This window comes from Limulus polyphemus, unplaced genomic scaffold, assembly GCF_000517525.1.
Source record: "Limulus polyphemus unplaced genomic scaffold, Limulus_polyphemus-2.1.2 Scaffold606, whole genome shotgun sequence".
NCBI classification, from domain to species: domain Eukaryota; kingdom Metazoa; phylum Arthropoda; class Merostomata; order Xiphosura; family Limulidae; genus Limulus; species Limulus polyphemus.
The window spans coordinates 293,257-306,804 of record NW_013666216.1 but is presented as its reverse complement, the minus strand read 5'-3'; the positions used below and the strand labels follow the sequence as shown (position 1 = coordinate 306,804).

The 13,548-nt window shown below is 33.4% G+C and overlaps 1 protein-coding gene across 1 annotated transcript in view; it reads right to left on the bottom strand.

The window, feature by feature from the left end:
• LOC106459425 (sodium/calcium exchanger 3-like) overlaps window positions 1-13,548 on the bottom strand; it is a 107,122-nt gene that overhangs the window by 3,311 nt on the left and 90,263 nt on the right. Inside the window, exons 5-7 of the mRNA XM_013919045.2 lie at window positions 6,591-6,690; window positions 2,647-2,769; window positions 1,873-2,031 (exon numbers count right to left, since the gene is read on the bottom strand). Of these exons, the coding sequence (XP_013774499.2) occupies window positions 1,873-2,031; window positions 2,647-2,769; window positions 6,591-6,690 (382 nt within the window). The remainder of the gene's footprint in view (window positions 1-1,872; window positions 2,032-2,646; window positions 2,770-6,590; window positions 6,691-13,548) is intronic.

The following is a 13,548-nucleotide window of genomic DNA, read 5'->3' as shown; positions in this document are numbered from 1 at the left end:
ATTGTAACGCCGCCACGGCTGAAAGGGTGAGCATTGGTTTGGTGGGACGGGGATTCGAACCCGCGACCCTCAGATTGCGAGTCGAGCGCCTTATCCACCTGGTCATGCCAAGCCTATTAATAACTGAAACGAAAGGCTTTTTCGTTCGGTTCGTTTGGAGAACAATGTGAACAACATTGTTCGATTGGAAAAACGAATCGAAACGAGTCCACCAGAAGAGGTGGCCTCGGTCCGTTTAGTAAAATAACTGGGTTTGTTTCACTTGAAAAACGTTAATGACAACATTGGAAGGTCTCAGTGACAAAACACGGAAATGATTTGGAACACGAACTCGGCACGTTTGTACACAAGGCAAGTGTGAACAATTTTCAAAGCAAACGAACTGGATTGAGGTCGTTTGAAACGAACCCAGTATGAATACTGCCTAAATCTTGTAACCCGGTGTGAATACTGCCTTAATCTTGTACATCTCTTAAGTTACGCATGATTGAAAACACACGATAACCAGTTGTTTAGAATAAAATAAAGGCCATTTCGGCATTACATATATCTTTCTATTAGCTGTCTAATTCATAGATTATGACCTTTAACTGATATTGTTTCAATAGTGTAATTCTTATCAATCGTAATTCAACCGTTGAAAATTTATTTTAAATTAATAATTAAACCCTTTTGATATAAATAAGCAGATTGTTGTTTTGTTTTACTGAACGGTTGACTATACCTCTTAATATAATATAACCTCACATGGTCTGGTGGTTAGGACGCTGGGCTTGCAATGCAGATTACGGGATCGGAACCCCCTGTCCAACATACTCGCTCGTTCAGTCGTGGGAGCATCAAAATGTGACGGCCAATCCCACTATTCGTTGGTAAAGAGTAGCCCGAGAATTGGTTGTGGGTGGTGTTCCCTCTAGTCAATCACTTCAAAATTAGGGACTGCTAGCGCAAATAGGCCTAGAGTAGCTTTGTGCGAAATTCAATAAACAAATAAACAACAAGACAAATATTGATAGTTTTAAATGGCTATTGTAAAGCACAACAAAAACATAACACCTGAAAACTAGCAAAAAAAATCCAATAATACTGAAACTGATTTGCTGGAAAAGAAAACAAGAGGAAGGAATCCTCATTAGCCGCGTCTCTTGAAATTCTTTAAGGCAGAATTAAAGTAAACTCATCTATGAGACCCTTTTTCCTCTTTATTAGCTATATTTTTGTGCGTCAGCAGTACCAAGTGTGGGGCGCGCGTATACCCGATTCGATCTTCTTATTCATCGGGATCTTTACCCACCTCATTGAAATTGAAATTCTTTTAGGCAGGATTAGAGTAAATTACTATATGAGACCTTGGGCATGGCCAAATACATAAATCGAAAGGGTTTGATTTCTTGAGTCCAAAACTGTAATTAGATCTCAAATCGGTCAAGAGATGACGGAGGTATGGGCTAAAATTTGTACTGAAAAACTCAGAGCCATTCTATGAGCCCCTTGATTAACATTTTGACAAGTTCTGTGTTCCTTACCCCATTCAGAAAAGTCTCAGCGGTGATGACATACTGTATATAAAAGTTACATATACACATATTTATAAATATGTGGAAAAAGAGAGCCCTTTGGAGCCAATGGAATAGTTACCACCTTCTGACGTTATAAGTTAGCTTTGGAAATTTGTATCTCATTAGTCTTTAAGATAGTGGTAGAAAAATTGATATTACGAAGCCTAATTAATAAATATCAAACCTTTAGGAAGGTCTACTGTTCAAAACATTCGAAAGACTAAGTTCTGTTTATTGTATTTTAGTATTAAAATTACTCAAAAGTAAGCGTACTCACTCTGGTGACAAAATAGAAAAGTTTGTTTAGTCTTACCTGGAATACTGGTACCCAAAGCAACAAAGACAATAGCAGTAACTGAGTCTTTAACACCGAGAGTGCAACCGAAGTGGGAAGCCAAGTCACCGATTAAAGCGGTGAGGATACCGATCACAACAATCGAAAAAACAAAACAGAGCCACCCATCCACGTAGTCTGCGGAAGAAAAAACAACAATAAAATTAAACAGACTGAACTAGGAATGCTTTTTTCATATATAGACGTTACGATCTCACCTGAATTGAAAGGTTTTTGATAAACTTGTTGAATGAAGAGAGGCAGGGTTAAGTCAAAGGTACCTCTTTAACTTCACTTCATTTTTATATCTGTCTATCTATCTAATCTATCTATCTATCTAATCTATCTACCCATTTGTCTATCTATCTGTCTATCAATTTAAATATCTATCTATTATCAGCTACAGCTTAGCTAGGGATAGCTGCACAATTCCTATTAACTTAGAGCTATTTTGTCCATAAGATAACTCTCAACTGCAATGAGTTATAAAACATTCTTCTACTCTTTACTGTATTCATAAAAAAAAAGAGTTACTACGATTTATATATTTACCCTGGTTATTTTATAAAAATCGCCCCCAATTTAGCTTTTAATTAAGATTAAAAGTGAATATACATTATATATGTATATATATATCACTAATTTGATTTACTTTCTGTTTATATTTTAAAGTATTTCAACCTTATTCTTTACATTTTCTGACATTAAGAACAAAAGCAATTAGTATAATTACATTTGCTCATTGACACCAACCTGTAGGAGGAACAAAGGCAAAAATAACTTTCCAGAAAATCGTAAAGAAGTGCATGACATAGTCAGAACATGTTGGCATTTTCTCCTCTTCACCGTCACCGTCATGTTCATCTTCACCATCACCTGATGAAATAATTACAACAACTTTTTATCTTACATTATCTGAAAGTTTGACATTCTTAAGTACAGATTTATTTCATTAAATTCACAAAATGAGTTTCATACACGCACTTTTTAATAATACGGATTTTGATTAACACATTTAATATTAAAGAAGCGCTAAACTAGGAAGTCAGAGATAGTGAGTGTCTTTTAGTGGGGTTTCATCCTGCAGTGAACTCACAAACAGAACTGGAAATGTTTGTCATATTCTGTGATAAGTAGAAACCAGGAGTGCGTTTTACTCACGAGAAGTGAGCCTATAATATATATATATTTGTTTTATTGAAACACTGCTATTGATCTTAGAATCTCCACTCTTTTACGAGTACATATATCTTTGTTTTGTTTTTCGGTTTACCGCTGCATTCGTACATTGATCGATTATTTCAATACAACAGCGGACAAAACAAAAACAGGCAAACATCACTCTTGAAATGTACGACCTGCTATACAAGATGTTTACAATGTGAGGAAGAACACTCCAAGGACTGGAGTTGTTCTTACAATGCGAAGAAGAACTCTCCAAGGACTGGGGTTGTTCTTACAATGTGAAGAAGAACTCTCCAAGGGCTGGACTTGTTCTTACAATGTGAAGAAGAACTCTCCAAGGACTGGACTTGTTCTTACAGTGTGAAGAAGAACTCTCCAAGGGCTGGACTTGTTCTTACAATGTGAAGAAGAACTCTCCAAGGGCTGGACTTGTTCTTACAACGTGAAGAAGAACTTTCCAAGGACTGGACTTGTTCTTACAATGTGAAGAAGAACTCTCGAAGGACTGGACTTGTTCTTACAACGTGAAGAAGAACTTTCCAAGGACTGGACTTGTTCTTACAATGTGAAGAAGAACTCTCCAAGGGCTGGACTTGTTCTTACAACGTGAAGAAGAACTCTCCAAGGACTGGACTTGTTCTTACAATGTGAAGAAGAACTCTCCAACGACTGGGGTTGTTCTTACCATGTGAAGAAGAACTCTCCAAGGGCTGGACTTGTTCTTACAACGTGAAGAAGAACTTTCCAAGGACTGGACTTGTTCTTACAATGTGAAGATAAACTCTCCAAGGACTGGACTTGTTCTTACAATGTGAAGAAGAACTCTCCAAGGGCTAGTCTTGTTCTTACAATGTGAAGAAGAACTCTCCAAGGGCTAGTCTTGTTCTTACAATGTGAAGAAGAACTCTCCAAGGGCTGAACTTGTTCTAACAATGTGAAGAAGAACTCTCCAAGGACTAATCTTGTTCTTACAATGTGAAGAAGAACTCTCCAAGGGCTAGTCTTGTTCTTACAATGTGAAGAAGAACTCTCCAAGAGCTGAACTTGTTCTAACAATGTGAAGAAGAACTTTTCAAGGACTGGAGTTGTTCAGCAACAGGGTTTCATGAAAGTTCTTCAGCTTACAAAATGCGAGTTTGCCTAAATCATGAGAGTGAGTGCGTGTTTTGCATCATCTCTACATAATAGCACAGGCACACCATGTAGTAGAATATTAACAGACATAAATAAGATAAATTAAACTCAGTTGTGATTGAATAGTTATATATATATATATTGCTATAGGTTAATTCTTGCGGGTGATATTACGTAGAGGTGATGCAAATGCCATCCCTACATTTACTTCCTCTTTTGAAAAGTTTTTCTTTACTCATTTTTGCTTTGTTTTTAATGCAGTGTTTCAACAAACATAGGAATGCTGTATGTGTAACCAACGAGGTTCCAACTATTTATTGTTTATCCATTACTAGCTGGTAATTCTTGTTTCACCCTTACTTAAGCTTTTTAAAGGAACACCAAATTTCTATAAGAAAGCTAATTTCAAGGGATAATGATAACATCGTTTACACTAAAATTGTGATTTTTTAAAATTACTACTAGTTATTAATCATACTTATAAAAGCGGTTATTGAGTTATCATGTAAAAAAAAAGAACAAGAAATTCAAACTTTTTGTTATTATATTTACAGACATTCCCAGAACTTATGACTCAGTCATTACGTAGATATTGTTATAAAAGGAAACACTGTATAGTATTGTAAAGTTCTGATCACCTATTGAGGAGATATTTAAAATACAATTTCAATTAACAATCCAAGTCATTCCTACACAGGCATTGCTACCGCCTTCCTGATAAAATACGATATTTTTTATATATTCCGTTGTTAAAAGGGGCTATTTAACTAACTTAAAATCATCTTAATAGTTCATAAAGTTCAAGTTGGTTTCGTACTTAACAACCAAATGGAACGACAGTGTGGTAAAATTCTGAAAATATAAAGAGCTTTTTCAGGGGCACTAAAAGGGAGAGAAGGAAAATCCTTATCAACACTGTTTACTAGAAAAACGACTCCCACTTTTACTTTACTTCTTTAAAAATGGTTTCAGTCATTTTATCTATATTCATAACTTGGTTCTAACACCCTGTTGTTTGTTCGAGAATCTATATCATAAAAGATATCTATTGTAAGGTAATCTACCACATCTCATTATAATGGCAAAATGTAAATTCTCTGATGGTTGATATCCATCCTTACTGAGGATATGATTGGCGTATTGTTATTTGTTGTAAAATGTTTTTTTAAAAAAAAAACATTTAATGGTCCGTGAAAAGATCGATGGGATCTTCTTTGTTTATCATTTCCACCACCTCCTTGTGGCTCAGCGGGAAAGCTGAGGGCTTGTAACGCTAAAAATCGGGTTTCCATTCTGCAGCTTTGCGCTTAACAACAAACTCTTAAGTGTTGTTGTTGTTTTGCCTTGATTTAATGATATCTTAAAAGAACGTTTATATTCTAGAAATATTTATTACACAGTTAATAAGCCTTTCACTTATACATATGTTGACTTTTTTTGGTTGCAACCTGAATTTTTCTTCCCGAAGACCATATAATAATACACAGTTCTCAGATATATTCAACAAGAGTCACTTGTTCCATATACGTTAAGTACATGATGGCATTCATTGGGTTCATCACAAAATAAGATCTACATTTGTTTTCATACACACACGGCTTTCTACTAAATTACTAGGTTATAGTACTCAGTCTCAGCCCTGATATTTTATGAAAGGAACTTAACAAGTATAGCTTGGCCAATAGAAATCGGTGAAATGGAGTTGTGAGGGTTTTATCAAAATGGATATATTTCAATATATATGGTAGTGTTTTCAATGATAACTTACACACCCATATTAATAAATGTGATCTCTTACCATTCAATGTTGGATGCAATAGAAAAGCTTATTTTCTAGGTTATATTATTAACAAAACGCATAACCACCGCATGGATCGAACCCTGAATTTAAGAGTTTAAAACCCTGAAGCTTACGGCTTAGCCGTCGGGGGACCCGCTTTACTTTACAGGATTTTCCGTCTTCGAATCTTTACAAGAGAAGTATTTTATAAAGTACCATTAATTAATTACAATTATTTTGAACATTAAGTAATTATTTGCATTCTTACAACGTGTATCTAATCTTTGTATGCAATTACAGATATCAGTGAGACTGAAAATAAACCTTAGAAAACATATGATGCAACTGATCAATAAGCTCTCCAAGAAACACTGTTTGTTAGTAATAAATTGTAAGATAAACATTTCTTTAATATGGAACATTTTGAAAGAACAAATAGATGCATAAACAAGAACCCTGTTTCCACATAAATATTTTTAATTGTCACTCTTGTAATCACTTCTTACGTGAAACCAGTAAAACCATTACTTTTTATTTCAAAGCGTTTTTTGGTTCACTGATATGATTTGTGTTAGTTGAACTGATAACTTGTTCTTACCTGCGTTGACAGTGATGGCTTCTATGAACTGTTCTTTCCAAGATGAGGTTCCAATTGTCAGCGATACATTAGCCTTTTGAAACAGCTTGTCCACCGTATTCTAAGATGTACGGGAAATTATATTAAAAAAAATATCAGTATTGGTTTACTTTAACCTAATTTGTCATAAAATTTTAGAATTTATTAAAAATGAAACTTATCTTTTGTCAGGATTCACTTTCAGTCTATATTAAATTGTATACAACTCGTGTTGTTGATTCTGATTTAACGGACGGTGGGAAGTGAATTTATTACCAAATACAATCGGTCCTGCTTATTATTTCTTCAGAGGCTTAGAGTTTTTAAAAAAAATAATATGATAGTTATAATAAAACGCCGATACTAAAAATAATCTTTTGTTTCTAGCATATTTACAAAGTAGGTTAGTCAAAATACGTATGTTTTAACTCTATCTCGCATTGTAAAGTTTCAAGCGAGTTGGCCAGGGAGTGGGGACGAAATTGTTAGCCCACCGAGCTGCAGATTAGAAAGTTTAAGGTTCGAGCCACAAAAACTGTAGGCATTAGAGCTACAGACTGGTTGTTCTCCCTCTGGTTAGCAGTTCTAAATTGTAAATGGCTATACTTCAACCTTGGTGACCATTTAGCCCATGTGTCACATAAAGTGCCGTTCAAGTTGAACACATCGACTGTCTTCGACCAATTTATCTTTATTTATTGTATATACAAGGTTTAGTTTCGACGCATTACATTAACCGAATATATATATATATATATATCTATATACATATCTTTATTGTGTTCTTGGAAATGCCCTAAAGTTGTTTAACATATAATATTGCACAACTTTTGAAGAGGATAAACTTACCCTAACAAATCCCTTTGACAAATCTTTAGTCTTTATGAAGACTATTGGAATTACGTTTAGTATAAAAATGTATTCATTACTCTTGCAACAGCTAAATATTCAACGTCAAGTGATTTATCGCGCATTCTTTGTGTATAATTGCTAGCCTAATCGGATCAATACTATCCTATATATATATATCGCCAGTGTGAGCCAAGTTCGATCCCTAAGCCTAATTCACGAGTCGCAAATTCTTGAAACAATACATATGAGTAAATCCAGCAAGTTGTTACTTCATTAAATTAATTTCAAGATATCCGAAATCCTATGAAAGTGATTAAAAACAACCATATAGTCAAAAGTCGAGTAATTAGAACTGAAATACAAAAGGCAGTTGTAATTATTATTCTTAACTTTGTTTAACGCAAACTGGAATTTATTATGAGAGATTTCTATAAACGTAATTAAAATCACGACCTATATCTCTAGAATATAACTTTTTTAGTTCAATATTTTGCTATTACAGCTTCGTCAGGAGCTCTCGTTATCTTACAAGTTCACTGAACCAGTTAAATCTAAATAATGTAATTGTAGTTGTAATGCTATCTACGTGGATGTAAAGCGTGAAAATTTACGGGAATAGGGTTTTTCCTCCGCGAAAATCTTCCTTAACAGCTATTTTTCAACAACAAAATATTTTTCATATTCCGAATTAAAAAAAAAATCGTAGATAAGAAGGTGAAGGGAAGGGATAATTTGATCTAAGTTTGAGCATAATTTCAAATGTAGGTGTAACAAGGAGGAGGGGGGGGGCTATGGAAATTATTGTTAGTTGTTGCTAGAGGAATTAAAATTCCAGTGATTGATAACATTCTGCTTTCATTTAATCTTCTTTGTGTAAACGTAGCCCAGCAGGTCTTTAAAAGTAAAACCTTCTTCCAAAAGTACATGAGAAAATATACAGGTGTCCAACCTTTACTCAGAGAGAAATGTGCAGAATATGTTTTGAAAATATTAAATATTCCAGTTGAAAGTTTGTTCTGTTTCACGATTAGAAAAATTTCAAGCTGTTTACGAAATGAAAAGGTTACGGAATCAACAGGGGATTGAGAGAACACAATCTGGATCTCATTCTTACTATCATAGTGGCTGATTTCCTATAAACAACTACAGAGTTTATACTTGCAATATAACATGATGTATATATCTTATTTTTCGTACGTAAAGAAAAGCGTCGTCGTGGGAAATGTTGGAAGAAAATGTTTAAAGTTAAAGCTATTTTTTAAACGAAACGGTGAAGAATGGTGTGAAAAAAAACAACAACTAAATGACTGTTTACTCCCCCCACCTTTCGTTCTAGTTCTCGATATCTTAGGGGGGGGGGGAAGAATTGGTGGATAAGGAAGGAAGACACACGATAAAATGAATAAATGTAAATAAAAATGGGACAAAGTAAAATAAGATAAACAGAATAGGAAAATGAAACGGCCGAAATTTGTAATACCAATACATTTTTTGTTTCTTCTAATTTTCAAGAATGATGAAAAAAAATTGAAAGGAAAGCTATGCTTGTGCCTTTACATTCTACTTCGCCACATGCCTTACACAACCTGCAGCAGGTAAAAAATATCGTATATTCACTATATAAACTGACAGTGCTTTTCATTTTCTTGCACTAAATCGACTATTTCTGAATACACTAAGTGAAATTTTGTTTTTTTCATTCTACACAAAAAGTACGTTAATATGAAGTGTGAAAACTGTCGTACTTAGAAAAGACGACTACAACTCTTTGTGTTTAGATTTTGACACTTGTAGTTGGTGTTGGGCTATAGCTAAAACCTATAATAAACAAATGTTTTCAGAATTTAGAATTTAGAGTTTTAAGGTACATTTGACCATTTGTTTTGCATTTTACCAAAGTATATGTGAATTGGAATCTAAGGAAGTTATATAAACGATAACATCTAGTAATAAAAGCTTTTAATTGCTATTTTCCAGACAATATAGGTCGAATTTATAATTGAGTCAAACAAATATGGTTTAGTGTGATCACTTCATACAAACACGGGTATGTTTGAAGCACAACTCGAACTGTGAGAAAATATAGTGTAGTATGCCGACATATGGTATGTTTTCTAATTGCTTTAGTTACATAGAAATAAAACAAAGTCGATTTAAGCTTCCATTCTGTAATTTCGGCAAAATGTGGTCCAAAAAGTTGTTAAGATTACCTTTTTCTAGTTGTTTTGTTTATTTTTCTCTATAGTAAGTAATGTCTATCCTGCCTGAAATGATATTGCAGTAACGTATAACAGCCGGGTTGAAAGAATCGATCCTGCAATATCCTTTTCTGGCCAAGTTGACGTTGTCTAAACGATACAGCTGACTAATCCTGTGAAAGAACGAAGGTCATGAGGCAACGCTGTCAACCGAACAGAGAAAACGAGTTTTTTGTTGAATTCAGATGCGCTTTCTTTATCCAGTTCTACTAGGAAATTGTGAAGAGAAAATCTTACTTGAAAACCATCGTGTTTAGTTTAACAGAATCGGATCTTGATGGAAAGAAAGCTTTGAAGCAAAACACACTCCAGGAGAATCGATTGTAATTTTGTCTGCACAAGTATGACTACTCTGTGTTTGTTGTAATAAAGAGTTTGTTCAGTTATTCCACTTGTCCAGTCTCATTATTTTACACTTAAAAAACTCAGCCAAGTTATCTATTACAGATCACTCCTTTATTTTTTGATCAAATCTGCTGTTGTTGGCGGGTTTATCTATCTGAAAATACAACAATATTAAACACACAGGTTTTCAAACTCTCCTCTTTTCACACAATGGCTGTCACGAATAGTTGTGCTGAGGGTTTTAGAAATTTCATAAATAAGTTCCTTACAAGCGTATAAAGAGAGTTGAAGATTGATGTCTAGAAAGTTTGTGTCCCTATTGTTACGTGAGAACTTTCATATGTTAGCTTCCATATCAAGATGTTATGAACGTTTTCAGTTTAAGAAATAGGAGGAAATTCCCAACCGAAGTGTAATATTTTTCATCTCCTGAAGTTGAACGTCTGTGTGAACCATTTACTGTCAGGCATATGTGGTATTCTAGCCCATAGAGACTTATTTATAAACGAACTATCAAAGTTCGCTATAGCAAAGTTTAAAAAAAAAGCTTAATATTCTATATTTCGTGGATAAATAAGGCTTGAGACGAGTGCCTAGTAGAAACTATAATGTAAACGAAAAATCAGCAGTATTAGATGATGAAAACGATGTTGAAATGATATTATGAAAGACATAAGTAACCACAGTATTGACGCTAGATTTATACAACATGCTTACAAATGCTTGAAAAGAAAATAGAAACATGTTCCCTAAAAAGAAGGCTTAGCTAAACCATTTTGTTTAATCACGTTCTCAGGCGAACTTCAATGACTCGTCTGAAACCTAAGACCTTTGCTTCGAAATTAAGATTAAAATGGTATTTATGGTAGACACTTTTCTATAATATCTTAGAGTTATTACTATTAAACCTAAGTATTCAGACAAAAAACGTATATAAAAACGTATCGCATAAAGCCTGTTTGAAAGAAGTAAATCTGGTTCTTGTCACCAATGAAAGAACCAAAAATTATGGTATAAAATAGAGAAACAGGAAAAATACAATATAATTGTATAGTATGGTTACCAAATACGAAAGATGCAAAAAGAACCATAATTATGTTGCCATCTAGTAGGCAATATAAACATTGCCTCAAATTATTGTTTGGAAATGATAGAAATATTAATATATCCTAATTAATTATTAGTAAAAATAACCAAAAACAATACAGTAATACAGAAAAAATATTTTACTCATGATTTTATCATTTAGAAAAAATATATATTAATGAAAATAAAATAAACTACTATAACTCCATTTAAAATAAAAAATTACGAGTAATAGTAAAACCGTTAATTCTATGGAAGTGTCAAAGACAGGTTTTGTACCCAGAAAAGTAAGGATTATACCCTTATTAGATATTTTGAGTAGATTGTTTAGTAGCGCAGTGACTGCCCAAAATGTGATGTCATGAAATCAAGTATAGAAAGTTAATTAGAGGTTTTGGGGAAGTGTTGGTAATAAAAAAAGTATGTATTGGTGATGAGCGTGAGCTATTAAGCATGCTGCTTCCCTGGCACTTAAATGCTTGCCAGTATCCAATAGTATGCTTTAGATAATACAAATGTCTTTTTTCAGTTTTATCACAAATCGAAATACGAACTTAAGGATGCAAAACACCCTTTATTAAACGCTTTGGAATACCAAGGATTCCATCAGTCAATAACACAGGCCTGCGATGGGTTAATTGTCTTGAAATTTGTACATGTTTTACAGTAATTCCTGTACGCTGAATTCAAAAATGATATCCATTTTTCTTCATCACGTTCATATTTTTCACTAAACATTATAACACGATACATAAAAGAAAGACTACAACACGTAGTTTTGAGACTAAAAGACATAGATTTCACAAAAAAAGTCAGGAAGAATGAGGATGTATATTATTTTGACATTAACGTTCTTCCATTTTCTTCATTTTGTTTGTATTTTTGTTAACAAACATAATAATGAAAAATGTTCATTGTTGTAAACGAACTAATAATTTGATCTAAGTAAGAGCTTTTTTCTTCCCGATTTGTAAAAGATCCTTTCGTGATAGAAAAAAATTAATATTATTTTCGAAATCTGCGTAGCTTAATTATGGAAATCCGTTATTAAAACCAAAACAACATTTAAGAAGCTAGAATTCGCAGGCCTGTGTAATCTATAGAAACGAAAACAAATATAAGTACGGTAAAAGATATACAGAACTAGATAACGATATAGATAACAATATCAATTTAGAACAATTTTAAATCGTATGGAGATTGCGTGTTGTTGAGAAAAGGAAGGAGATGTTTAATTAGCATGGTTTCGTTTATCAGAGATTCAGTTTCAGACAAAGCAATAGCAAGAGTTCTATAAAGTTTTTTTGCTCTTTTGACATTTCATAACCACCTGTTTTTTTTTTATAGTGTATCACGGAAAAAGTTCACTTCGACATCCTTTATAACGTCATCAATCTCCAGAACAAAATGCTGCATTTGAAGTAAAGGATGTAACTACCTAAGAATACGTTCACAAATTATACAGATAACTTATACGTCAATGTTTATTTACTTGTTTTTATTTTTCCTCTTCCACTATAATATGAATTTACCTAAATGATAGCTTCACCCCTCTAACATTAATACAACAGTCAGTATATTACGTACAAAGAGAGCGATTTGTCTTATGGCTGTGTTTTGGGTGATCATTTCAAAAGGTAAGAAGGGACAGCACGCCTGCCAGAAGCAGCAGTCATGAAAGGGCTATATATAAGTGATTAATCTACGTTCTTTTTCATGCCCAAGTCACGTGTTAGTGCGGCATATTGAGGTGGTGTTTTTTTTGTTGCTTGTTTAATATACTAAAACGTGATAAAGGGTGAATCGTAAGATTTTTAAGACAACTTTTTGAGAAATCTCAGAACAGTCATCAGATCTGATTAAAATGTTATGCTGTCTTTAACACACGAATGAAATGCGTTGTTTAAAATAACTTTCACTAAACTTATTACATGTAAACCATTAAATAACGTATATAACATACGTATAACTAATTTCACCAAGCGATCGACATTATTTAAAAAAAAAGTTTTACACAAGCTTAATTTTAATTATTGAGTTTATACAGCTGCAAATATCGTTAAGAAGTAGGGTACCTAACTGATAAGTTAATACACTTTAATCATTATGATGTTTTATGTTGATTTATGATGTTAAGTAGTTCTAGGTCAGTTTCATTAATTAATTCGTAGTTACGTTTAACATCTGTTCACCTTTGAACAAAAATTCAAACAAGATACAACAGTTATAGTATTTTGACACTTGTGAATAAAGTTAAAATATTAAATAACATTCAACGTTAAAACTGGTACACAATTAAAAACATTTTATTTAGGCCTACCTGTGGCCTTCAAAAAGCTGACGACTCTACATGTTTCCTATAGATGACGTTGCAACGTCGAAACATGTATTGCAACGTC